The sequence below is a fragment of the Castor canadensis genome, chromosome 10, assembly GCF_047511655.1.
Source record: "Castor canadensis chromosome 10, mCasCan1.hap1v2, whole genome shotgun sequence".
In the NCBI taxonomy this organism is placed as follows: Eukaryota; Metazoa; Chordata; class Mammalia; order Rodentia; family Castoridae; genus Castor; species Castor canadensis.
The window spans coordinates 148,371,010-148,398,145 of NC_133395.1; the positions used below are offsets into that span (position 1 = coordinate 148,371,010).

At 49.5% G+C, this 27,136-nt stretch overlaps 1 protein-coding gene across 1 annotated transcript; it reads left to right on the forward strand.

Annotated features, from left to right (window-relative positions):
• The first annotated feature begins 1,282 nt into the window (after nucleotides 1–1,282).
• On the forward strand, nucleotides 1,283–25,241 carry Rab43 (RAB43, member RAS oncogene family). Its single transcript, XM_020179557.2, has 3 exons — nucleotides 1,283–1,655; nucleotides 17,614–17,797; nucleotides 21,369–25,241. The coding sequence occupies exons 1-3, from the start codon at nucleotides 1,458–1,460 to the stop codon at nucleotides 21,617–21,619; spliced, it is 633 nt and encodes a 210-aa protein (XP_020035146.1). The 5' UTR covers nucleotides 1,283–1,457; the 3' UTR covers nucleotides 21,620–25,241.
• The last annotated feature ends 1,895 nt before the right edge of the window (nucleotides 25,242–27,136 follow it).

Sequence of the window (27,136 nt, forward strand, 5' to 3'; positions counted from 1 at the left end):
TTTAGAATGCTTCCAGGTCAAACAGGATGCCCCGCTGCCCCGTGCCGTTCTCGCGTAGGCAACAGTCAGCCACGTCTGCTCCCGCCCCTGCTGTCCACCCCCTTCCCTCCATGCCGGGTCGGGCTCCCTCTCCACCTTGCACGGTGCACCGCAGCTCAGATGGAGGCACGGCCAATCCCTCAGAGCCAGGCCAGCTAGGGACCCTTGCGTCCCTTCTCAGCCCACGGCGGTTCTCCACTTTCGTCTGGTGTACTTGAGAATCCTTTTCAGTAGCACTTTGGGGTTTCCTAGCTGGAGCTGTTGGGCATTTCCTATGGGAGTGGGGTTTCAGAACTAACCACTCTTCTGCCTTCCCGTAAGGCTGGTCTGGGGTCCTCGGGGCTAGCGATGCCGGTGGACTTGCCAGGGAAGAAGAGGGAGGCCGGCTGGCGGGGACCGAGCTGGGATCCGGGCTGAGGAGGGAGTTGGGACCATGGGCGTCCAGCCCGAGGGGCCAGGAGGACGGCGGCAGGGCCGAGAGCCGCGGGGGGGCGGAGTCTCTAGGGGCGGGACTAACACTAGGGGTTGCTGCAAGCGGACTTCCGGGACGCTGTGCTGACTGTGGGGTCGGTCTGAGAGCGAAGAGGAGTGCGGAGCGCGGGATCGGGCGGTGGTGAGGGCCGGTCAGGGGCGGTGCGAGGGCGGGATTGAAGCGGTGCTGAGGGAGAGGCGGTGCTGGGGGGCGGTGCGGGACGGCGTGGGGGCGGGGCCTATGCCGAGGGAGGGAGGGCGTGGGGGAGGAGTTTGGGCGGTGCAGGGGGCAGGAGGGGCGCTGAGGGCGGTGTCGGTAAGGTTCTGAGGGGAGGATCCGAGGCCGTGCTGAGTGCGCGCCCGGAGAGATGCTGAGGGAGACCAGAGGCGGTGCTGGCGCGCTGAGGGGGGACAGAGTCGGTGCCGGGAGGGGAGTTGCGTGCCTGGGGCGGAGTCGGGGCGGTGCTGGCGGAGAGACTGGAAGCCCTAGGGGCGGAGTCGGGTGCTGGGGGCGGAGTCCGGGAGGTGCTGAGGGGCGGGTCGGGGGCGTTTCCGGGGCGGAGCCAGATGTTGAAGGTGGGGTCGGCTGGGAAGTGCGGAGGAAGCAATGAGGCTTGCGCAGGCCTGAAGGCGGTGCCAGACGGGCTGAGGGCGGTGCCAGGGCGGGCCCGGGGTTCTACTGGTCCGGCGCAGAGCTGAGGGCTGGCCGGGAGCTTTGCAGAGGGCCGGACTGGGTGATCCGGGGCGGGGCCGAGCCGCTGGACTACGGGCCGGGGCGGGGCTGTGGCCGGTGGCCGGCGGTCGGCGGCGCCGCTGGTTCAGGTGCTGCGGCGGCTCCACGTCGCCAGCGGCCAGCGGGCTGGAGCTCTCGGAGCTCGGCCCGCGGCTAGCGTGAGCCCAGGCCGGTCCCAGAGTCCCGAGCGCCGGCTCTTGGGATTCCCGAGGCCATGGCGGGGCCGGGGCCGGGGGACCAGGACGAGCAGTACGATTTCCTGTTTAAGCTGGTGCTGGTGGGTGACGCGAGCGTGGGCAAGACGTGCGTGGTGCAGCGCTTCAAGACGGGCGCCTTTTCGGAGCGCCAGGGCAGCACCATCGGCGTCGACTTCACCATGAAGACGCTGGAGATCCAGGGCAAGCGGGTCAAGGTGGGAGGCCGGCGCGGGCCGCACGCTTCCCCCCGGCGGGCGGACGCCGCGCCAGCGTCCGGCTTCCTGCGGCTCTTGCCCAGTCCTTCCCTCCTGCCCAGCAGGCCTGGGTTCGGGGTCTGGGCTGGGTTCAAGTTCGAAAGCGCCGCCTTGGTTCCGGGAGTGGTTACGGCGCGGGCCGGGCGAGAAGAGCGGGAAGCCCGCCTTCCCGAGCTCGCGCCCGTGGGACTTGGCTCTGAGTGGCCTCGCCCGGGGACGGCCGCCTTGGGCCCGCGTCTTACGGATGGGGGCCAACCCTGCCCCCATCCCCGACCGCGTCCCTCGGGAGGGGAACGGCCAGAAACGCCTCCCCCGTGGCTAGCGAGGACCAGGAAGTGGTGCTTCTGGCACCCGAGGGCCAAAGTTTTTGTCAGAATTTCCGGCCTGGCCACGCCTCCCTGCCCTGCTGGTGGACGCGGCGGTGAAGTCTCTCCGCCAGGCCCGGCGGCCCTCCCCCAGCTGGGGCTTGGTGGAAACCGAAAACTTGGCGGATACCGGAAAGGGAGGGGGGACCAAGCTTTGGCAGGAGCCCCGAGAAACAGCAGGATGTGGTTGCCACGACGTCCCGGCAGTGGTTTACAGATAATGTTTGTGATGAATGAAATCCGTTTCTTCACCATGGCGTCTGTCCTCCGACCTGGACAGGGCAGAGCATTGTTCTTGCTCACACAGGCACCCAGTAACTTACTGAACCGCACCTTTGAGAAACCCTTTCAAGTTTCTGTATCACTCGATCGCGTCCTTGCACATGCCAGGCAAGTGCTGTACCCCTGGCTCTATGTCCAGTCCTTCCCACAACTCTAGAGAGCTCAGGGCTGGGCAGCACAGGCAGGGTCTGCCTCCGGCTTCAGTACGTGGAGTCGGGATGGGGTCAGTTGACTGCTACCTGCTGGGTTTTGTAAGAGCCTCTCTGGGTGGCTGTAGGCCTGTTCATTGTTGCCTTTGGCCGGGATACTTAGTTCTTTGTTTTCGTTTCTGTAAAATTCGGATAATTTCTGGGTGTTGCCTCCCTCCTGCCCCATCGTAGAGAAAAAGTAAGTCAACAGTGTTTATATGAATGAGCACAGTGCCTCTAGAGTAGATGTGACTGGGCAAGCAGAAACTTTCGCCTGCAAGGTTTTTTTACTCTTGGATTTCAGTGTATTTTGGTCTCCATAGACTAGACAAGGCAAATCTGAGTTATTCTGGACCACCCCTTTGGAGCAAATGGTAAGGGAAGGTTGGTATGGGTGGAGTGGTCCATGGCTGAATGTGTTCTTGGTGAAGATGCCAGCAGTCACACACTCAGAAAGCACAGTGTGAAAATAAAGGGATAAAGCTTTTGACCTGTGCCGGATATGTTGTGGCCCTGTGCTGACTGTGGTCAGGGAGGGGCAGTGTTCCTGTTTGCCTGTTGAGATAACAGCCTGTGGCCTAGGGAGCCTAGGGTGGACTGTGTACCCAAGCATAGGTTATGCAATGCAAGGCTGGGCAGCTCATTATTTCTTTTCCTTATGGTCACCTCCAGAATGCTGTCCTTTGGAGGCAGCAGAAAGGCTGTGTTTGTGTGGTGTATTATAACCGCTCAAAGATACAGTGGTTGCTCTTTTTGAGAGGCTGTGTTCTGCTGACTGGAGGGTATTCTCTATGGGGTCCTGGAATCAAACCCAGAGCCTGGCACATAAACTCTACCACTGAGCCACACCCCCAGTCCTGATGCTGGGTTTTGTAAGAGCTTGAGGAACCTTAGACATAGATCACCTGTTGGGGTCCAACTCTTCTTGGTTGAGGTGCATTGGGGTGAGTTGGGAGGGTCAAGGAGGCAGAGACTCAGAAGGGCCTTAGCTGTTTTCCCAGACTGTCAGAACAGTGCCACTTCTATCCACAACACAGTACCAACCACTAAGTGGTCATGGCCACTTTTATCCAGCTGTATGTTGAAGTTTCACTTGTTATCTGCTTAAAGAGTTCTTCCACTGAAATATAAAAAGTTTGAAAATACAGATCTAATTAAATTCCTGTTTTTGTTTGTTTCACTTCCTGTTGTAACCAGAATAACAAACTACTTACCTGAAGGAATGGGCCCCTGTCTGCCTCTACAACTTCATCTTTCTCCATTGTGCCCCTCACTCAGTATTTGCTAACCTCACTAGCCCTTGGTCCTTTAAACATGCCAGGATTGTTCCTGCCTCAGGACCTTTGCACCTGTTCCTCTGCTTGTCATGCTCTGCTCCTAGATCCCTGTTTAACTGCTGCTTCATCGTTCGGGTTCCAGTGTGAGTGCCACCTATTCAAAAAGGCCTGCTCTGACCTCTCAGGTCCTCTTTCCTATCTTTCCTATCTGCTCATAGCACTTACCTTGACTGGAAATTACCTTCTTAGTTTTTCTCCTTAAGGTATGGGGCCAGCAACAGAAATATATTCAATACATACCTGTTCATTTGTTCATATTTATAGTGAGGAGGCTGAAGCCAAGATAAATGAAGTGACCAGCTTACCCAAGGTCTCTTATAGGTCATTAGGAAAACCAGGATTTGAACCAGGGTTTGGTTGGCTCTTAAGCCTAGTGCTCATTTTTACACTTGACCATATTCTGATTCCCTTTGAGCCAGTAAAGGTGACCATGAAGTTCTGAAGGTTGATGAATGTTGTGAAAATGCAGTTGTGCGTTGCAGTCACTGAAAGAAGAATGTGGACTTCAGCATTTTAAAAAGGTTTTCATTAATAAGAGTTGGCACCCAAAGAGTGTTGGGGTAATTAACCAGAACATTTGGATAACCTGGACAGCTCACATATGTGTTATGCTAGTTAGTAAGCCTTTCTGTGTGGTCATTTCCTGTGCCCATGTGGATTTGTTTGGCTGTAGCTCACAGGACTGGACTTAGAACATGAATCTGAGTGCTGCTGGTCTTTCTCATTGTGGCGTTTCTGAAAAACAGAACCCCGGATCAGGAGTCTGACCAGTTGCGTCTTCCATATTTGCCACAACCTTGGGCAATTCAGGTTCCTTCTTGGAGCCTCAGGCTTGGTCTATGAAATAGGACTCTGCCTGCTTCTGAGGGTTGTGAAAAACTGTGGACATGCTTGAAAGAGTTTAAAATTTCCTTGACTCGTTTTTTGAATAGATAATCCATTCACATGGTTCAAATTCCAAAATTTCCAAGACTTAAAAGCAAAATATATCCCTTCTACCTTTTTTCTCCCAGGCCACCCAATAGTACCCTCTAAGCAGAAGCAATCAGTATTACTATTTCTTATTTTTCCCAAAAGCATATTGTAAATAAAGCCAAATATTTATAATGTAAGCCAGTATAAATTTTATTATTGGCTGTTGTTACCATTTTCCTCCCTAGTTGAAACAGAGGACACCTTTCCCCCATCTCACTCCTCACCACCACACTGTCCCTCAGGAAATCTTAGCTGGCTCTAAATCCTTAAACCATTCTGACTGCTTCTCTACTCCCTCGTATCTGGGACAACACAAAGGCCTGTTATATAAACTCAGTTTTGCAGATCACTAGGCATACAGGCCTCAAGTGCAGTATAGAGGTTGGCCCTGTTAGAGTTGTACCCCTTTGCTCAGCTCTCTGTCAGGCCACTTTAGAGGTAAAGTTTATGTCCTTGGACCTGGGCTTCCAGATTTCAGGACCTTTGACCTCGACTTTCAAACTGCCCTTGCCCCACAAGTCAACTTTGTTTTTGTAGCTGCTTCTGATATTTCCCAAAGAAGAGGGGGGTAAAAGGAAATTGTTTGTGTGTGTGTGTGTGTGTGTGTGTGTGTTTTATGGTGCTGGGAGTGGAACCCAGGGCCTTATGCATGCTTGGCAAGTGATCTACCACTGAACTGTACCCCCAGCTTGGAAATCTTTGTTTATTTTACACACACACACACACACACACACACACACAGACACACACACACACACACACACACACACACACGTTTGGCTTTTTAGTCCTTCCAGTCAAGGTTCTGGCTTTGCTTGCGTACATTTTCTATTTGTATAAAATCAGTTTGACGTTTCAGGTTTTTTTTTTTTGTGTGTGTGTGGTGGGATTGGATGGTTGAACTTAGGACTTTGTGCTTGCTGGGCAGGCATGCAACCACCTGAGCCATGCCCTCAGCCTAACTTTTCAGTTTTGATCTGAAATAGCAAAAGGACACTTAGATAAGAGAAGTTCTAGGTCATGCTGGTTGTCTGAAGAAATCTGTCCTTGATTCCAATGGTAATCATTTTCAATGTAAAATAAACCTCACCTTTAGGGGTTTCTTATAATCCTGGGGTGGGGGTGTTATACCTGTCTTACATGCCCATTGAAGGTTTTCTGTGTAAGAAAGGGCAGGAGATTGGACTCCAGCAGTTGTGTTAGCACTAGAAGGGACTTGGGCAATAACTCTAAAGTGATGAGGAATCATGGGGAAGTGGAGTCACATGAGGCCTTCAGCACCTTAGGGCTCCACATGGGCACTCAGGACATCCTGTGTCTTTATTCGTGTCCTTTCTTTGCTCCTTAAACTTACAAGTTTTCTTTGATTGCCTCACCGTTTAGAGGGCTGGGCCTGTGCTTGGCCTTTGTTGAGGCCTGAGGCTATGTGATTTTCTTTGGGTGCTCTGGGCATTATGAGTACTCAGCCCTCTCTCTCGGGTGCATCTTACTGATTTTCACTGCTTTCCTCATGCATTGCTCCATTTGATTTTCCAGCACCTGTGGGGGGAAATGAAGGCCTGAATGTGGCAAAGAGTGAACCAGAGCCTTCAGGAGCTTCAGGACAGCCTAGCTGTCAGCAGTTTTCTTCTCTTTGCAGTATCATGTCCTCTACCCATGAGCAAACACACTAACAAACTAATAACCAAGAAGGTCTGGGACCAATTTAAAATCTAGGTTCTTGTAGATTGCTTACATTTTACATCTCGATTAGCAGAATTAGATCCTTACTGTAATGCCAAGTGCTCATAAATAAATAAATCCTTGTTAATTCAAATTAATTGGGAGAAGTGTTAGAAACAACCAATGTGAATGACAGGAAAAGCTCATTTTCTAGTCTTGCCTATGAAGTGCTGTTTTATTGTTCATATTGTAAGAGAAACTAATGAAATTCTGATAGATAAGGGATTCTAATCTGCTTTGAGCTCAGTAATAAAGTCCTTTGTCATTAATAGCTCATACCCAGGCACCATTTGCGCCTTTTCTTCTGTGCTTAATTGCATAATTTGCCTTTGTAAGCTTCCTTTCCTCCATTGGAACATAATCTTTATTGAGGTATGAGAGCATCAGTTCTTAGAGGTTTTTGTGCATGTTCCTGAGTGATCATGGGGTGACATCATCCCAAATAGGGGGTGTTAAGCTGGTTGCTGTGGCCTGTGTCTGTGGTCCCAGCAACTTGGAGGCTGAAGCAGGAGGATCACGTGAGCCTACGCATTTGAGATCTGCTGGGCAACAGTAAGACCTGACTTAAAAACTAAGCAACCTGCCCCTCCTGCCCCAAATAAGAAGTATGGCTAGCATGCACAGTAATGTGGCTTGATTTTTGAAATAACAATCCAGGATTTAGATGTTTAGATGGGTGCTGTTCCTTTCAGAGTTGACTCCTTAAGAAATTATAGTTCCCAGAAGTTTAATCAGCTGTGACAGTCCACTTTTAAAAGAGTGTTTTGGAACCCACAGCTCTCTCTTTTGGCAGGTCTTACAAGGTGGACTTGATCATTAAATAGTCAGCAGGCCATTTGAGCCTGGCATAGTGTTATTAATTCTTTGGTTTAAAATGTGGGGCCCAAGTCCCAATATATCCTTTAGGGACACACCCCCAGTGTCCTAACTTCCTTCCATTAGGCCCTACTTTCTAAAGATTCTTCCACTTCCCAGTACTGTCGTGGTTGGCAACCAGGCCTTTAACTTGTGGGCCTTTGGGAACACTAAAGATCCAAACTAACAGCTTGAGGCTGGGGACGTGTCACCTCCTCAGGTAGTTTCCTGTCATTGTGTATGGGTGCTACAGCTTCTCCTGACTCCAGGAATTCCTCATTCTCTGAAAAAAGTCCCTTGTCAATGCAATCCAGATAATCCATTTTTTATGTCTGAGAAGTATAGAAAATAGGTGGAGTTTTGGTGCTGGGTATCAAACCTAGGTTGTCATGTGTGCTAAACATGCTCTTTACCACTGAGCTACACCTCAGCCCCCAAATTAAAAATATTCTATGTATAGTCTCCAATGAAAAACTGATTCCCCTGTCAGGGTTTAACTATGTGTGGGTAAACAGATAGTGGGTGATTTCATGACCAAAAAATGGAAGGTAGAGTGTGGTGGTACATGTCTGTTATCCCAACTGCTTGGGAAGCAGAGATGGGGAGGATTGTGGTTTGAGGCCGACCTGGGCAAAAAGTTGGTAAGACTCTCTCTCTCAAGAAGCACACTAGGCATGGTGGTGCATATCTATAATCCCAGCTATGTGGAAGGTATAGGTAGGATTACAGTCCAAAAGCTGGCCCCAGGTAAAAATGTGAGACTGTATGTGAAAAAATAACAACGCAAAAAGGGATGGGGATATGGCTCAAGTAGTAGAGTGCTTGCCTAACAAGTGTGAGGCCCTGAGTTCAAACCCCAGTGCCATCAGAAAGAAAGAACGAGAGAAAGAAAAGAAAGGAAAGGATCATAGTTGTTGGACTAAACATCAGTTTGCTGCCTATGAATTATCAGTATCTGCCAAGTCTGTATTATATAATAAATATACAGACAAAAGTCAGTTTTAGGAAATATGTGAAAATTCCATGAGATAAATAGAAGAAATAACACAGAAAAATTAATTTTATTATTAAAATGCCAAGGCAAATTCCTTGATATAAACTCTTGACTCTATAGTTTTCTTTGAGGTTATTTTCTCCAGAACAAGCCCTCAACAAGTGTTGGTTGCATGAATGAGTGTGTGACAGCAATAGAGAAGGGGAATTACATCTCAACAGGGGAGGGTGTCGCGAGGTCCCATGGCCAGCTGCCCAGACTCTGGAAGTTCAGCTGAAGGAGGGGCTCCAGAATGCTGCATGGAGATGTCACAGGGTTCCCATCAAGTTCTAGCAAGGAGCACACAGGGTGTGATGAATGTGAGGTAAAAAAAGTTCCTTGTGGGAACTCGGGTCCCTGCTACTGGGAAAGAGAGTGGTGATGGCTGGGAGGCCCATGTGTGTCAGGACAGGCTTCAAGACAGTTTGCTGTGCATTGTGTACACACGTGAACAACAACAGATTATTATTTGGCTTTACCTGAATTTACCTGACCATCCTGTCTAAAGTTGCATTCTACAGGTTCCTTTAAAAGAAATCTTCAGGCTGGGGAGTAACTCAGTAGAGTGCTCACCCAGGACCCCAGCACTGCAAAGTAAGTAAGTAAGTAAATAAATAAAATTTAAAATGAGCTGCTTCTTGTCCTCTCAGTTTTCTCTTCTGGGGTTGTATAGGACAGGTGCTTAAACTTAGAAATACATGCTCCATGTCCCTTACCTTTTCCTCCGTCTTTTTTCCCCCCAGTGGACTGGATTAAGTCCAGGGTCTCACACATGCTGGACAAATGCTTTACCATTAGGCTACCCCCCTCAACTTTTTAAATTTGAAATTAAGTTTTAGACATCATACTTCACTCCCGAATACCTTGACATGCAACTTTTAAATGAGGGTTATGAGAATGATCATAATACTCTGCCCACAGCTAACATCAGCTGCCACTTCAAGTTTCTCCAGTTTCCCCTAGTGTCTTTTTTTCTTGGTGGTGCTGGGGATGCTTTATGCATGCTAGGCATGGGCTCTCACTGAACTACAGCCCTAGACCTCTCCCGACAAGTATTTTTTACTGTGTTTCTCCTCAACGTAGAGTACACTCACTGTCCCCACTTTTCATTTGGTTGGTGTGCCTCTTTGGACTTTTAGTCCAGAACAACACCACTTTTTTTTTCTTTGTTTATTTGAGATGGGAATCTGTCTCTGTTGTCCAGATTGGCCCCAAACTCCCAGGATCGCTTAAGCAGTCATCCTGCCTCAGCCTCTCAGGTTGCTGAGACTAGGTGTGCACCACCTTGTTTGGACTGGCTTTTTTAAGGATGACATTGATTTTTTATTATTGTTACTTGAAGAGTCACCTTCTGGTATTGTCTCCTTGTGGTATCTTTTCACTTGTCTCTTTATCCCTTATATTTTCTGTAAGCTGGAAGTTATGTTTAGAGGCTCCATTAGCCTCAGGTTAGACTGTTCTGGTGAGAATGTATCACAGGTGATGTGTGTGTTATCCTGCAACATGCTGAGGACCATGATGTCAGGCTCCTCAATAGTAGTCAGGCCATGTGTGATCATGTAGTTAGGGAGTGCTACTGATTTCTCCATTTTTGTTTATTTATTTTGAGACAGAGTCTTTTTACATAACCCATCTGGTCTCCAACTCCTATGTAACCCAGGCTGCTCTCGAACTTGTGATCCTCCTGCCTCAGCCTCCCAGGTGCTAGGATTATAGTTGTGCGCCACCACACAGAGCTGTTTATTTTAAAAAATTCCTCTTTGCTCTTTTGACTCTGATTCTTGGAGTATTAAATGCCATGGTACTTGGGGGTGTAGCTTACTGGTTGACCATGCACTTAAGCATGGCTTGAGGCCCTGGTTTCAATTTCTAGCATCTGGAGGAGAAAAAAAAAAAAGCCAAGGCCATGGGCTGACTTTTGCTGTCTGGAGCAGCAGGCCAGTTGAAATAGGATTAAAAGGGAAGAACACCTGAAACCTGGAAGGTACTCTGTGGATATTAATTATGGTTTTAGTTAGAGGCTGCCCAGATGACACACTGGGACTTTGATTACGAATTAAGGAGGTAATTGCACTGCAACCAGTTTATGGTTTGTTCATTGCCTCATAAGTACCTGCCTTCTCCCAGGCTTTGCTCCAGGTCCCAAAGAGAAAACGGTAAATCAGAAGCAGTCCCTGTTGTTCAGGAATCACCTCTGGTTGGAGAAACAGATGTGTAAACAAGGACCTAACATGGGATGCTATTAGTGCTGTTCTTGTGGTGACTGGGATATTTGAGCCAAGCACTGGATTACATGCGGACCTGTACACCTTAGGGTCACTGTGGCAACAGCAGGGCAGAGTGTAGACAGTGAGGACAGCTCCTGTAGAGCAGGGCACAGTGGCTGTGGCTGTCATGAATATGTGGGGACACATGCCACAGGCTAGGGCAACCCAGAGGAGGCAGCAGCCTGTCCTCCCCAGGGCTAGAGGCATGAGGATTCAATGAGGGCCTGAAAAGTGGGTGAGTGATTCCTAAGGGTGGAAGGGGTTTTAGCTTCCACTTTGCGTGGCATGCACATGCAAAACTGCAGGCACAAGAGGAGGTTGATTGGTTGTCCAAGCACGTGCAGCTGGAATGTGGGGGAGACCAGGCCATGGGAAGCTCCCAGGCGAGCCCAGTCCTTTGGCAGAGTGTCCTTAGGGCAGCAGGAAGCAAAGTGGTCAGCTGAGTCTGGGGGATTGGGGAGGCTGCCTGCCAGAGTTTGTTCTTGAGAATTGATACCATAACAGAGCAGAGTGGAGGAGGAGGACAGGAAGGCGAAGGCTGGTCTGAGGTCCTAGCCAGACACAGGAGGGAAGGTCTGAGAGTTGGGGAGATGTCAGTTTGGGACAGGGTGCATCCGGGCCTCCTGTAGGCTGGGCCCTTGTAGATGAAGAATTTTGGGAAAAGAGAATGCTTGGGTTTTAGGGAATCGTGAAGGCTCTGGAAGTCAGCACTTGTGGCCATGACTCTTAAGAATGCTGTTCTTATTCACAGAAACGTTTCCTGGTAGGCATGGTCACCATGAAGAACTTACAGCTCTCCTGTTAATTTGGTGCCCTCCTGGCCCAGTAGTGCCTGCATGAATTGGGCCTTGTTGACTTGGAGGGCACTGGGGCTCCTGGTGCCACAAGGAGCCTGCAAGGGTAGTGTTTGGTGGTGATGGTGGGGAAGCAGGCCATGGAGGAAGCACCTTGGGCTAGTAGGTGGACGGTCTGAACTTCCTGTGAGGGAAGAAGGGTGCGGGGAGCTGGCAGCCCTTCCTGAGCCACTGAGGCAGGCTCATTGGGTAGAGGCTAGGGTCCTTCCCACATTGAGACTGCATTGCTGCAGAACCTACCAGAAAGTTGTGTTGTGACAAGGGACAAAGTCCTCTATGGTAACTGTGCCTTGAGCAACTATGTTGAAGGGGTGAGAGGAATTTTGGGTGCGGGATGTTATCCCAAGTCCTCAGGAGCCCTCCGACACTCACTGCATGCAAGCCCACTTTGCATGTCCCCACCTATGCCTCCTCACCATCGTGTTGTAATTTGTTCTTTCTCATCATCACTTGTTCTCTGTCTGAGACACATCAGAGGGGCCCACCTCTTTCTAATTGGTACCTGTTAGACCTTCCCTGGTGCCTGGCTTCCTTGAGCAGAGGACTGTCCAGCCAGGGAGCTGCTTTGAACACTCCATAGAGTCCTTGAGGAAGCTACAATGTGATCACAGCTGCTTGCTGCTGAAGCACAGCTCTGGGTCCTGAAGAAGCGGTTCTCACTATGAGTGTTTCAGACAACTTGGCTGGATTTTGGGCAATCACAAACCTTGTGAATACTGGATGACCCTGCAGCCATTTATTCCTACCTAGGCCAGAGAGGGAGCACTTTCACTGGTGGCCCAGCAGAACGCCTGTGATTGGTCCAAATATAGTCCTTTATTTACATGAAGGTTTGCTGTGAGTGGTGTAAACACCTTTGCCACACCTACTTTCTGGCTATACAAGCAGGCTGTTCAGAGGAAGCCGGGAGATAACCTCCTGTGTAGCCCTGGTGGTGGAATATTAGGCCTCATAAAAGACTTCTGTCCAACAACTGAGGAGACACGGGAAGTAGCAGTAGTGATGAGAGGTCAGATAAAGAGTGGCCAGGGCAGAAATGATGGGGACTAGAGGGATGGAAACTAACAAGTGGCGGAAATAGAATGGAAAGCTGAGGCTGAAGAAAGAAGGGTATGAGGAGCCAGAGAAGAGAAAGTGCAAGTCCCAGTCACTGGAAGTGTTCCAGTGAGCTGCCAAACCTTAAGGGCCAAGGGTTCCAGATACTCTTGGCCTGAGAATTATAATACTAGTCACTGTAGGTGCTGAGGATCCCAATACCCAAAGCCCCCTCAGGATCTGTAACAGTAGCAGTTGCTGTCTACTGCCTGCTGCTAATTTGCTTATAGATGCTGGAAGTTGAGGATTACAGTATCTTCCAAGTGCCAGGGCTACTGGTGGTTAAAACCCAGAGCAGTAAGCCTCCAAGCTGAGTGCCTAGAGCTGTAAGTCTGGTTGCTAAAGCCTGGAGCAGTAGGCCCTTAGCTCTCAGGGCTTGGGGTTGTAAACCTCTGGATCTAGAGTCCAGTCCCTAGGACTTGGGTGCTGAAGGGCCCAGGACTGCCAACACTGGAAGAGCTTCTCCTGAACATGATTTCTACATGGGTAGAACAAAAGGACCCTAGCCAGCTGAATGCCCACAGGGTAGTGATTGTTGTCTTTGACTGGTTACTATAACATAGTAGAGGTTTTGTAGCATTTGTGAACCTGCAGCTGAGCTCTTCCCTGGAGAACCAAACAGAGCAGGAGGAGGGGCCCTCAATCCACCTCCTGGTTTGACTCACCACATCCCAAGACACCATAAAAAAATAGCTCAAGAACTTGTATTTGGGTCATTCTGACCATTTCAGCATTTGTCCTGAAAACTAACTTTTCCAAGGTCTTTTTCTAAGATGAAGAAGCAAGAAAATTTCTATTGCCTGTTTTCTTACTCTGGAAAAAGACTTTAAACAAATTCTTTCTCTGTTTCCGTTGGGAGGGACAGAGCTAGATATAGGTCTTGGAACTCAACTTCTATTGGTGCTTATAATGCAGTAAACAAGATTGATTCCCAGTGGGGCACATGTGAACTCACTCAATGGGACCATGAACCGTGAATCCCTGGACAGCAGCTTGCAGCCTTGCTGCCTCAACCTGACCATGAGTACTGAATTTCTGATTTGTTCAGAGCCTGTTCTGGGCCAGGCACTGTGCTAGTTACTGGTGGCACAGAAAGGTGTAAGATAGGGTTCCTTCAAAGGCCCATTCTCAACAACAAGAGACAGCCTGATAAGCTTGGAGTTACATACTGGCAACCCTGGGCCAGTTCCCACTCTAAAGCCCAACTTATTTGTGCCACAGAATAGTGATTGACTGCTTTGTCTCTTTATTGAATTTGCTTTAGGTGCGATGTTCTTTCTTTCATTTCTTTCCTTTTTAAATTTTATTTATAAAGAAAAGAGGTTATATCTGGGCATGGGGGCTCACACATGAAATCCCAGCTACTTGAGAGGTAGAGATAGGGAGGATCATGGTTTGAGGCCAGCCTGAGCCAAAAAGTCCCCCAAAAGTAAAACCCTATTTCAATGAAAAAAGATAGGTGTGGTGGCATGCCCTGTCATCCCAGCTATGTAGGAAACTTAAGTAGGAGGATCCTGGTCCATGCCAGCCAGGGCAAAATAGCAATACCCTACCTGATAAAATAAAGCAAAAGGGTTGGGGGCATGGCTCAAGTGGTAGAGTGCCTGCCTAGCAAGCATAAGGTGCTGAGTTCAAATCCCAGTACTGCCAAAAAGTAGCTTATTTTGAGTCCCTAGGCAGTGCAGGGAGTCACATGGTAGGAGAAAAGGAGTTTGTGTGTGTACGTGCATGTGAGAGACAGAGATCCTTTTCTGGTTGTCACTGGGTCCCACCCATCTCATGCTCCCTGCCTAGCTCTCAAAGGCATCTAACAAGGCACACTTGACTAAAACAGGTGACACACTCTGGTGTGAGCAGCTACAGAGGCAGGGTCAGAGGCTCTTGGAACATGAGAGAAAGAGGATTTGATTCTCCCTAGAGCTGGAGCATGGGCCTGTGGTCTCAGCTGTCATGGGGTCCTGAAAAATAGGTAGGAGTGCATCCAAATGCTAAGATGGATGTAGCCCAACCTGAAAAAGGAGATGACAAAGGTGATACTGCCTGGTCAGAGTGTGGGGATTTGAAGGCTAGTGTAAGCTACAGTCTTTAGGTGTGGAGCTTAGAAAAAAGAAGCCTCACCCCTGTTCTCCATCATGAAGATCAAAGATAGGCCTGCAACCCAGGACTGAACTCACCTGGCTGACCCTGCTGAGTGGGAGAGGAGAGGCAGTGTTCTTTTCCAAGCATGCACACTCTGGGAGCCCTTTCCTGCCCTCACTAGGGTCTAAGCAGTGCTCTGGGTCCAGTAGATGCTTCTGAACTTGACTCCAGATATCAGCAGCCTGGAGAATTTCCCCTATAGACTGAGTGCAAGATCAGAAAGCTTGGCCAGTAACAGTTTGACAAGTCTGGAGTGTGCCAGGTGGGAGGACACGGAACCAAGCACCACAGCAAGCCAAGAGAGGGGGACCTGGTGGTGGTTTCAGCTTGGCAGGTGTTATCAGCTGTTTAAGGCCAATTATGTACCCTGGACAATGAAAAAAAGACTCTCAGCCTTGTCAGTATTCAAATGAGTCCATTGTGAGCTGTCTCTGTAGCTGGGACCTGAGGTCTTAGCTAACAGATGGAGACCAGACCAGGGAAGGCAATAGGCTCTCAGGATGACCTAGCACTGTGCTAGGTCCTGAGCAGATAGCAGAAAACCAGACAGACCACAGTCTTTCCCTTGTGAAACTTAATTAACAGAGTGAGTAAACATTAAAAAATGCACACGTGTGCATGCATTCTTGTGTGTGTTAGGTCAGGTAGTAAAGTGCACTGAAGAGAAAAACTGGAGTGAGGTCTGGGCTGGGAGTGTAGTTCAGTGGTAGAATACTTGCCTAGCATGTGAAGGGTCCTGGAGTTTCTTCCCAAGCACTGCAGAGGAGAAGAGAAGAAAGAAATTGGATTCTCTCTCTCTCTCTCTCTCTCTCTCTCCCTTTTTTTGGTTGTACCAGGGTTTGAACTCAGGGCTTTGTGCTTGTGAGGCAGGCACTATCACTTGAGCCATGATGCCAGATTTTTTTTATGTGATTATTGCTTTTTTCCCAGGCCAGCTTGGACTATGAGCCTGCTAATTTAGGCTTCCTGTGTTAGCTGAAAGGTCAGGCATGTACCACTACACTCAGCTTTTTTCTTTTGAGATGGGGGTCCCAAGAACTTTTTTTTTTGCCCAGGCTGGCCTTGGACGACAACCCTCCTGACCCCATGTAGTATGGGATGATAGGCTTGTGCCACCGCACTCACCTATTGGTTGAAATGGGATCTTGCGAACTCCCTGTCTGGCCTGACTTCAACCTGTGATCCTCCCACTCAGCCTCCCACCTAGTTAGGATTACAGGTGTGAGCCACTGGTGCCTGGCTCTTTTTCTGAAACTTATTATCCTGCTCTCTTAGGCTACTTCCATAGTTTTATTTTCTCTCTTTTCCATCTTTTTGCATTTCTCTACTTTGGAGAGTTCTCCAACTTTGTCTTCCGTTATGTTGTATTTTAAAATTTGTTAATATTTTTAATTTCCATATTTTCTTTCTGAGTGCCACTTTCCCCCTACCCCTACCTTTAAAAGACAGTATTCTGGGGTTAGGGGTGTATCTCAGTGGCAGAGCACATGCCTAGCATGCACCAGGCCCTAGGTTCCATCCCCAGTGCCACACCCACACCCCCCATCCACCGACACACACATACACATACTCACCACACACAGTCGTCATCATCATCATCCTCTGTTCTTGTTTCGTGGCTCTTTTCTGGAAGAAAAGAGTATTAATGATTGTTTCTCAGTTTTTGCTTCTGCAGAGTTTGTTCCCTCCAAGTTGCCTTTTTCCTGTTGGTTCGACTGTGTGTCTTTCATGTTTTATGCCTTTATCTTCTGGATCTTAGATTTGTGAACCTTCCGCCTCACCCCCACTGCCCTGTATGAGCTGGTGGACCCATGCACTACAGAATGTAGGACCTGATTTTGTTAGAGCTTCTCAAGCCAAGGTGTAAATAGGAAATGTCAGGAAAATAGGATCTAACTTGGCACCTTGTAGCCCAGAGCTTTAACACTCAGACTTCTCCCTGCCCTGGCTGGGAAAATGGAGTCACATCCACATTGCCAGCATTGGGGAAAAAGATGTACCCAGAGTGCTTGTGCTGCTAAGGAGGATGACAGGCCTGTAGTTCAGTGCAGACTGTGGGCTGGTGTCCATGTTCAGAGAGCCCAGGCACGTGGAAGGTGTGGGTCTGCCCCACGCCCACCCACCTAGCCTCTTCCTCTCCAGATCTGAGATCTATCCTGCAGACCACTCCTTCTAAAGGAAGCCAGCAAAGCTCCTCCACATTTGGGCACCTCCACAGCTCATGCCCAGCCAGGGGGCTTAGCAGAGGGCACCGGCAGGCTTTTGTTAAATGAAGACATGGTGGGAAAAGACCCCAGATCCCTAGCTTTGGCCAAGCTGGGTCAGCTGACAGAAGCAAGGGAGTACTCTACCCATCACCCCTACAGGCACCTACTGCCCCAGCCTAGCCTCCTCATCACCAGGCCACAGACGTATTGGGAAATTCTAATGCTGAAGGGGCCTTATGCATGGCCAGGACTTGGTGAACTTACAGGGAAGGGATCCCTTGGCTGTGAGCCCAGTGTTGAGGTGAAAGTGGGCCCACAGCAACCCAGTTCAGAATGTATCCATTGCCCTTCGTCTTCTTTTCCTAGGGACTCTATAGAGTTCAAGACAAGCTATCTGCCTTCTCTTCACATCTTCCTTTCTTCCTAACTGTTGGGCCACTGGGTTGCTTTCTAAGGGCTTGGAAGGCCTGACTATGTGTCACTTGACTCCTTAGACCCCAGTGGAACTGCTGCTCTGGGCATGGGTGTGTGGGGTCACCCTCCCTGTCCCTGTGCTCGGCATACAGCATGGGATTCACCCAAGGTTCCCTCTTTCTTTAGCTGCAGATCTGGGACACAGCCGGCCAGGAGCGGTTCCGCACCATCACCCAGAGCTACTACCGCAGTGCCAACGGGGCCATCCTTGCATATGACATCACCAAGAGGAGCTCCTTTCTGTCAGTGCCTCACTGGATTGAGGATGTGAGGAAGTATGCTGGCTCCAACATTGTGCAGCTGCTGATTGGTGAGCTGGTGATCCAGACAGCCAGGAGGGTCCTCGGGACCATGAATTCCTTCTCTTATATCTGCCTTCTTTTCAAGTACAGTTACAGCCTGAGTGCAGGGAGGCTGGAGCTTGACTAGGCATGGAGGGAGTTATGGTTTGAACTGTAAATCCTGATCCTACTAACCACTTTCAAAATTGGATTCAAAGCTGGAATTAGAGGACAGAAGAAAGGGAGATGAAATTTGCCTTATAGTTTCTGTGTCTTAGTCTGCTTTCTGATGCTAATAATGCAACACCACACACTATGTACGTAGTAAACAAAGGAGGGTTATTTTTGCCTCATGGTTGAAGAGGTCCAAGGCCAAGGGGCTGTATCTGGTGATGGCTTCTTTCTGGCTGCTCCAGTATGGTGCAGGATACCACATGGTAGAAAACAGGAAGCCACATGTGTCTGCTGTCTCTCTCATAAAACCACTGGGATTCAATCATGGGGCTTCACCCTGATGACCTTATCTAATGCTAATTACCTGCCCCACTAAACACCAGAGTTGGACCAAGCTTCTATCCTTTTATACCTCACAATGGCAATTAAACTCCAGCGTGGGTTTCTGAGGGTACAGATCACATTCAAACCATGGCACCAAGCATCATACATTGGCACTGAAGTGTCAGAGAGGATGTGTGACCTAGCTCTCATAACCTTGGCTCTTCCCTTTTGAAGGATGGGGTGAGGCTTAGAGGAGTGGAGTGATTTATCCAAGGTCACACAGCCTTTTATCACATAGCTATGAGTTTTGAGTTGAGTTTTGCTGACTGCAATTCAGTGACCTACTCTGTCCTACTATGCTACAGGTGCTCAATCATTTGTGGGTTTCAGAATCACTCTGAAGGTTTGTTAATTACAGATGCTGGGCCTTGTTTCTGGAGGGTCTTGTTCAGGAGGGTGGGTGAGGCCCATGGATGTGCATTTCTAACCATTTCCCAGGTGGAAACCCCATTTTGTGAGTCACTGCTGCAGATGAGTGCTGTCTTCCTCCATTGCCCCTTTTTCCTATCACGTGAAATTCCCAGACCTGGGCTTGAGAAGCTTTTTAGTATTTGTGTGGTCCCCAGGGTCCTCACTCTACAGTCAGGCTGAATCTTCTGACTCATATGCACAGATAGGGCCTGACTGTAGCTCTAGCCACAGAAAAGGACAGCATGTAGGCCCTCGTAGCCTGCTTTTTGTGTACCTGCCTTCCACGGGATGTGGAGCATTCTAGACTCACACTGCCCTAATAGGAGCATTTCTGTCCTTACCTGGCCCAACCACTTCCCTTTTACCTAGGACATTTCTAGAAATCATTTTACTCAGGAGATTTCTAGAAAACATTCTATTAAAGCACATTTTATACAGTATAAAAATAGAATAGTATAATGGGCCCAAGGAACCCATCACCCTGCTTCAGTAATTAGCAACTCATATCTACCTTTGTTACTCCTTTCCCTTATAGTATCTTTGGACCAATCTCAGATTCTAAACCAGTTCATCTGTAACTATTCCAGCATAAATTTATAAGTCAAAAATACTTAAAACTATTTAAGAATACTATTTTTCACATCTAAAAATATTCATGTTTCCTAACCATGAATGGTGTCATGTATTTGTAGTTCTAGCTACTCAGGAGGCTGAGGCAGGAGGATCACTTCAGCCCAGGGCTTCAAGGCTAATCTGGGCAGCATAGTGAGATCGTCCCCAAAATAAAAAGCAAAAAGTCTTGAAAATATTAACGTTTCCCTATGGGTATCAAATAGCTGGTCTGTATTCAGATTAATAATTGGTTCTTAGTGTTACATGTGGTTCTGTTTTTTTTTTCTTTTTTTTTTTTGGGGTGGGGACTGTACTGGTTCTTGAACTCGGGGCCTCACACTTGCGAGGCAGGCACTCTACCACTTGAGCTACTCTACCAACCCTTTTTTTAGTGATGGTTTTTTTTTTGAAATAGGGTCTTGAATGTCAGTCCTCCTGATCTCTGCCTCCCGAGTAGCTAGGATTATAGATGTGCGCCACCACACCCAAATTTTTTTCTAGTTTTTTGAAATCAGGATCCAGTTTTCTCCATGATGAAATTGGCTACTGTTGGTTTAATGTTACAAAGTTTAGATTTTTACTTACTTTTTTGGCCTCTCTATAATCACATTACAAATATTAACTATTTAGAGACTAAAAAAATACTAGTGAAAACCCCTTCGAGGAGGAGCCAAAGGTATATTTTTAGGTAAAGTGGTAGCCTGTGTCCTTACTCTCAGACAAACAAACTTATCAAAACTCTCAGGGCTGAGGGCCTAGCTCAGTGGTAGAGCTCTTGTCTAGCATGGCGAGGCCCTGGCACCATGAAGAAAAAGAGAAGATCTTACAAAGAATAAAAACATTACCAAGGAAATAGATGAGAACAAATAATTACAACTTTTAGCAAAAAACCCAAAACAAAACAACAAAAAACCCCACCAGATTTCTTCAGCATTTGTGTAGTGCCTGCCTGGTGCTAATGGATGATGTTTTTATTCCCTGCTCTGCTCTCCTGTGCTGAAGGTGGCATGAGAGACCTAGAAACCAAGACCCAGAGATGAAGTGATTCACCCAATGGTCACATGCAAGTATAGGAGGCTGGAGCTCCACCCAGGTCTTCCAGCTCTAAGGCACCTGTGCTTCTCTCCAAACATTCCTATTTCTCATTCTTAGAAGAAGCAGTGAGGATGGGGATGCAGCTTGGTGGTGGAGCACTTGCCTACCATATATGAACTCTGGGTTCCATCCCCAGCACTGCAAAGGGAAAAAAAAAAGCAACAAAGTGAGAAAACAAAAGACTGACAAATAGAATAAGAGCTTTAAAATAAAAAGGCAGTCTGGTGTGGGGGTACACCCTATAGTTCAGCTACTCAAGAGGTTGAGGCAGGAAGATCTCTTGAGCCCAGGAGTTTGAGGTCAGCCTGGGCAACAGAGTGAGAACCCATTTTTTTTTTTTTTTTGGTGGGACTGGGGTTTGAACTCAGGGCCTCATGCTTTCTAGGAAGGCACTCTGTCCCTGAGTCACTCCACCAGCCCCAAGAACCCTTTTTTTTTTTTAAGTAACTAAATGTGATGGTTTATGTCTATAATTGTAGCTACTTGGGAGGCAGAGAGATTTGATGCCAGCCCAGGCAAAAAGTTCTTGAGACCCTATCTCAAGCTGTAAAAAACTGAGTGTGGTCATCCCAGCTCCATAGGAAGCATAAATAGGAGGATCATGGTCCAGAGCAGCCAGGGCATAAACAAAAGACCCTTTGTGAGAAATAATCAAAAAGCAAAAAGGGCTAGGGGTGTGGTTCAAGTGGTAGAGTGCCTGCCTATCAAGTGCAAGGCCCTGAGTTCAAACTCCAGTATCATCAAAAAAGAAAAGAAAAGAAAGTGGTTAAAATAAGAAAGGCTAATTTAAGAAAGATAAGTTCCTATGCTCAGGTGTGTTTATCTGTACCTGGCAGAAGGGAGTGCATGTGTGGAGCTCTCAGTGTGGCTGAGTTTATGTGGCACCTGTTGGTCTCACCGTGCTACCCTGGCCTTTCTCCACAGGAAACAAGTCGGACCTTGCTGAGCTCCGAGAGGTCCAGCTGGCTGAAGCACAGAGTCTAGCCGAGCACTATGACATCCTATGTGCCATTGAGACTTCTGCCAAGGACTCCAGCAATGTGGAGGAGGCCTTCATGAGGGTGGCCACCGAGCTCATCATGAGGCATGGAGGCCCCATGTTTAGTGAGAAGAGCACCAACCACATCCAACTGGACAGCAAGGATATTGGGGAGAGCTGGGGCTGTGGATGCTGACCAGGGTGCAGGGCAGGCAGGGCAGGGGCTTCCCAATCTCTTTTCTCTCTGGCCTGCCAAGCCCAGCCCTCCAGGGCACCAGCCATTCTAGAGCTGCTGGGTAAAGCCCTGGGATTCTGCATCCCTGGCCTGGATGCCTAGCAGAAATGGAGAAGCAGGACACCCTTTGTAAGGAGGCCTGTGGGCACAGGGCAGGGCCCATCCTGCCAGGCAGCTGTGTCCCTCCACATTCTTCACATTCCAGGACTGTGGTAGGAGAGGGGCCAACATGTGCCTCTTAGGTCTCCAACATGCAAATTTTGCTCATCTTCTACCTTGACTGCTGCTTTCCAGGGACATGCTGGTGCCCCGGATTCTTACAGGTCATTCTGGGGCCTCCATCTGGAGCACAGAGAGCAAGATCAACCAGACCAATAGACTGGTGCCTGAGCACCACCCCAGGGAAGGCTGAGCTCACCCAGGTGGAAACGACTGCCTTCCTTCACTGCCAGGTTGGAGCTCACAGACAACTCCTTGGCTCACTGCCTTACCAAGACCTCTTGGGTTTTTCTGGTTTTCCATGTAGCTTCTCGTTTGGATGGGCACAAGTGTGGGGTCATGGCTCATGACCAGCTGGGGACTGTGCTGGCTTGGGGCCCAAAATTTTGCCAGGCAAGTTGCAAAAAACAGCTGATCTTTCAGCACTTGCTCTTGGAAGTTAGAGAGTAGTGGGATGAGATAGGAAAGTGAACATTCAAGGTAAAAGAAGGAGGTGGGGGGGTGTACTTTATGCTTAGCATGTGCGAGACCCTGGGTGCAATCCTTAGCACCAAAACAAAACAAAAAAAGAAGCAGCTTGTATTGTATTGCTGATATCTGAGGGCTGGGCACCCTGCCTTACTCCATGTGCAGAAATCTTCCCTGCCCTGATCAGGAGTACCTGTCCCCCACTGGTTTTGAGAGTTTCTCAAAAAAAGTGAGGCCCTGATGGTCCTTGGCCTGAGGGATTGCCTCAACTGTGCCAGGTGCTGAGGTTAGAAGTTAGAAGGTATGTGCTATTCTCTGGGTGAGGGCTCGCAGTGATTGGTTGAGGGGAACTCTGGGGAACCAGAGATCTGCCCAAGCCAGGTCCTTCATGTTAGCCCAGTTTTGTCCTGCCTTCTTCAACATGGGCCTCCCAGAAATAAACTTTCAGAACCATGGGTGTCAGTCATGGTCCAGATCCCCAGCCAGAAGGGCCATGTTCAGCCCAGTACAGGGGCAGGGACCCTAGACTGCCCTTGCTTCCACTCGAAGCACTTAGTTTGTCAGCCCCCTTTCCCAGGAGGACATGCAGGCCAGAACCTGCATTGAGGGGTTGCTCCATGTAGGGATGATGCTCACTGTGCTTGTGGCAAGGGTGAGAGCTGCATGGGGCCTGGGCCCAGCCTGCTGCTTTCAACTTGCGGGGAAAGCTGGTGCCTTCCCCAGCCCCTGTATTGCAGAGCCTGGGCCCACCCTGCAGGGTAGACAGTGCCTAGCACCAAGGGTGCCCTTTAGGCCTTGTGAGGTCCTCAGACCCATCTGGGACTGGGTGTACCATGAATAGAGCTTCCCTCTAGCCCCACAACTTCTGTGGACTGTTTTGGGGGTTACATAGTCAGGAGGGGCAGAGCTGAGCTTTCATTGTAGGTCCAGGCTGGAAGAGAACTGGCATGAAGCCTGACGCTATCTTGTTGATGCTGGGAAACTTGCCAGGAGTCTTGGTCCTGCATTCAGTGCTCAAATGGAAGCCCCAGTTCTAGGACAAGTCTGGCCATCTGAGCACAAGTACTGACTGCCCACTGCTACCTGCTGCCTACTTCTGAGAAGCCTTGCTGTCTGCTGCAGGCCTGGGGCCTCCTAGGGATGGGCCCTACCAGGACAGTAGGGGCCCTCAACTCCCCAGGGTCTATGGGAGGGAAGACAGAGGCCACTTGATCTACAGGGCCCTCCACCATATCCTTTGCAGGGATGGTAGTGGATGTGATGGAGCAAACTTGTCACCTTGGGCCACCACCCTTCCAACCTCCAAGTGCTGGAGGTCTGAAGCCTGCAAAGTGAGGAGAGAACCACTGGGCCAGCTTGGGCCCAGGAAGCCCTTCTCGCTAGTGGCCTGTTTGCTCATCCAGCAACCCAGGAAGGCCTATCTACTTCTTCCCCTTTCTTGATCCCAAGAAATGTGGGTTAGGTGAATCCCTGCCTTCTGTGAACATGGATAGGAGCACACTTATTCCAGGAGGTTAGCCTAGACATCCAAGTTTACCTTGGACTCCCTGCTTTCTCCCTCTGCTCCCCTGCTACCACCTGGCCTTCTGCCTGGCTTCTTACCTGAATACCTTGCTGTCCTCTGGGTTCCAATTCTATTGTCAGGTGGCAGGTCTGAAAGGTCATACCAGGTCCAGGGCCCTGAGGATGTCCAAGCTCTGCCTTGCATCTTTACCCCAGCACCCTCTGTCTTGTGTGGGACAACCTGGCCTCTCAGCCCTCACTCCGCCCCCGGTCCCTCTTCCTTTACCATCCCTGACCTTTTATTCATGTGACTTAGAGTCCCACAAATGACCAGCGGTAGATCTGAGGAGAACTGGCCCCTCCTTGACCTCAGGTGTCACCCCCTAGAACAGGTTCTTTCCTTAACCCTAACCCCATGACTTGCAAGTTTCCCCAGAATCTTGAGCTGAAGCCATTTCTACTACCACCTGTTCTCATACACTAATGCGAGGGGCAAGAGGCTTAGGCCCTCTGTGGGGGCATCTGCCTTGCTACATCATATGAGGAGAACTCTGATCCTCCAGGCCTTAGGCCTCTGTCAAAGGAGACCTGGGTTTGAGTACTAGAAAATGGGGAAATGTGACAGAACAAAAACAACCTCTGTTTCCTTCCCTGTGGCAACTTGGCAGGCCCCCAGCAGCCCAGGCCTCTGGGACAAGAGAACAGCTTAAATCTCTTCCTTTGTTTATAAATTACTCAACAGTAGCAGGGCAGGTGGAGAAAGGTGGCCAGGAGAGAGCAGGGGGAGGTAGGGGAGGACTGGGGTGGTGCTCTGCAGGAAGAGGAGAGAGTACAGGGAGAGGCGGAAGTGTAGAGGAGTAGGGAAAAGAGAAAGCAAGGGGAGCATCAGGAGGCTTGGAGGGGAGGAACAGCTAGAGGAGGTCTGGGAGGCCAGGTGACATGGGCTTGAGCTGAGAGAAACTGCCATTTTTGCAGCCGGAGTGAAGCAGGGAGGGACATGGATCCTGACCCCCAAACCAGAGAGGAGACTCTAGTCCTCCCAGGAAGGGAGTTGGCCCCAGGGACAGGCCCCTGTGGGTAAGAAGCTGGAGGAAGCTCTCCATTTTCACATTGAGCTCAGTTTCTCTCCCTCCAGGAGCACTGCCAGGACTGGGGCTCCTCCAGCCAGACCCTCACCCTCAGGGCCTAGAATGGGGAGGAGGGGCGGGGCTCAGCCAGCCCAAGAATGCATTTATTTTGGGAAATTTTCATGTTACCTATTTATGAGTATATAAATCTTTATATCAAGTCTATTTTTTAAAACACGGAAATTGCCTTTATGGAGACTTTGCAGAGCCATGGTGTGTACACATTCCTCAACCATTAAACAGATTTCTATACTGAGACAACAGCACATCAGACTGGTCCTCTCACCTTTGAGCCCACAGCTAGTCCAGGTGCCCACCTGCCCTGCCCAGTGGCCTCCCTGGATTAGTCTCCAGGCTGGGGGAGGCAGGTAGGCACTGCCAGTCCCTGCCTGGAGCCTTGCTGACATCTTCCTTTGGGTTCCAGCCTGAGGCCCCTGAGCAAGAAGCAGCCTAAGGGCAGTAGGGGCCTGCCAGGGGCGCCTGTGTGGTCCTGGGAAAGTCACTGTCCCTTTTTAGACCCCAGGCGTCTTCATCTAGGGTTGTATTGGGGAGGTCTCAGGTGCCCAGCCATGAGGGAGGTATGGTTCCCTGCTTTTTCAGATGTACAAGGGCTCAGGCTGCCTTACCTGCTGAAGCCTGGCAGCCTGGGGGAAGCAGAACTGTCATTCAGAGTCAGGAGCTGAGAGCCCCATGTGGGTGTACACGGCTCCTGCTCTGTTCCCAGCCAAGAGCAGTGCCAGGCTATGGCTAGTGCTCAGGGTTTGGTGAGTGCCTGAATCAGGTGCCCATGAGCTGGGTGCCCACTCTGGTAACCTGGGCTGGTTCCCTGTCACTTAGACAGGGATCCTATGATGAAAGGGGCTTTCAGGCAGCAGGGCTGCTATCCTGCCTCCTCGAGGGAGAAGAGGAGGCCAGGAGGGAGACCACCCCCACGCCTGACAAACCAATTCTGACACAGACTGGCATGACAGGGTCAGACCAGCCTCCATCAAGACCCAGGTCTGCCCTGACTAGTGTGACTCCTAAGTCACAAGTCATTTTTCCTCCCTGGCCCCAGTTTTAAGTGAGAGCTCTCACTTGGCTGGGCCTACATCCCAGAAGACCTCATGGGACCTGGGGAAGGGGTTTAGAGCACTGCAGTCCTGGAGTCCTCGGGTCTCAGGGTGGGCTCTCTCTAGGCACATGCCCTCCTCCCAGGGAGAAGGAACACCTGATGTGGGAACCTCCTGCTCTCCTCTCGATGCAAGGAAGAAGCACCATAGCCCACTGTGCCCCTCAGAAGACAAATCTGAGTCTGCCTAAACCTGACCACCTATTTCATGGCTGCCACATCAAGGCTGGTGCTTGGGGACCTCTTCTGCAGCCCACGGTGCCCTTCAGCAACTGACCTCATGTGAAGGATTCTGTTTCATATTACATTCAAAGAAATTTGTTCCTCAGCACAGTAACAGCCACATCTGTTGTATTTTGGTCCTCCAGCTTGCCAAGGAAGCTCCAGGGTCCTGCTAGTCAAGGGACCCAGGAGACAAGGCTGAGGAGAGGTTGTGAGCCCAGGCTACAGTTAGCTCCAGAAGCTGGGAGTAGAACCAGCTGCCTTGCTGCCCTTCATGTGGTCCACAGTCATCTCAGGCATCGCTAGGAGCTTATTCAAAATGTGGAGTTGGTGGTGCCAGTGATTCACGCCTATAATCCTGTCTATCCAGGAGACAGAGATCAGGAGGATCTGATGGGGTTCCTAGCCAGCCCGGGGAAATAGTTTGGTTAACCTATCTCAAAAAGCTCATCACAAAAAAAGGGCTGGCAGAGTGGCTCAAGTGATAAAAGTGCCTGCCTAGCAAGCATGAAGCCCTGAGTTCAAACCCCAGTGCTGCTAAAAAAAAAAAAAAAAGAGAAAGGAAAAGGGAAATTCAGCAGCCAACCCATTCTTGAGCCACAATGGGATTTAACAAGCTCCTCTTGGGGGTCACATGCATACAGTTTGAGGATCACTGGTCCGCACAGCCTAATTACCTCCCCCCACAACTTGGGTCAGGATTTCTTAGTTCTTCCATTGACCTGAAGAATCCTCTCCATTTATCTCTGGATGGAGTGTCTTTTCTTCCCTCATCTAACTGTGGACATCAATGGCAAAGGGCTCAAGGTTTGCTCCTTGGTAAAGCTC

Excerpts from the sequence above, each read along its gene's own strand:
- Rab43 (XM_020179557.2), top strand. The coding sequence starts at position 1,458 with ATGGCGGGGCCGGGGCCGGGGGACCAGGACGAGCAGTACGATTTCCTG. Across the intron at positions 1,656-17,613 it reads TCCAGGGCAAGCGGGTCAAG|CTGCAGATCTGGGACACAGC; the intron begins GTGGGAGGCCGG and ends CTCTTTCTTTAG. Across the intron at positions 17,798-21,368 it reads CATTGTGCAGCTGCTGATTG|GAAACAAGTCGGACCTTGCT; the intron begins GTGAGCTGGTGA and ends CTTTCTCCACAG.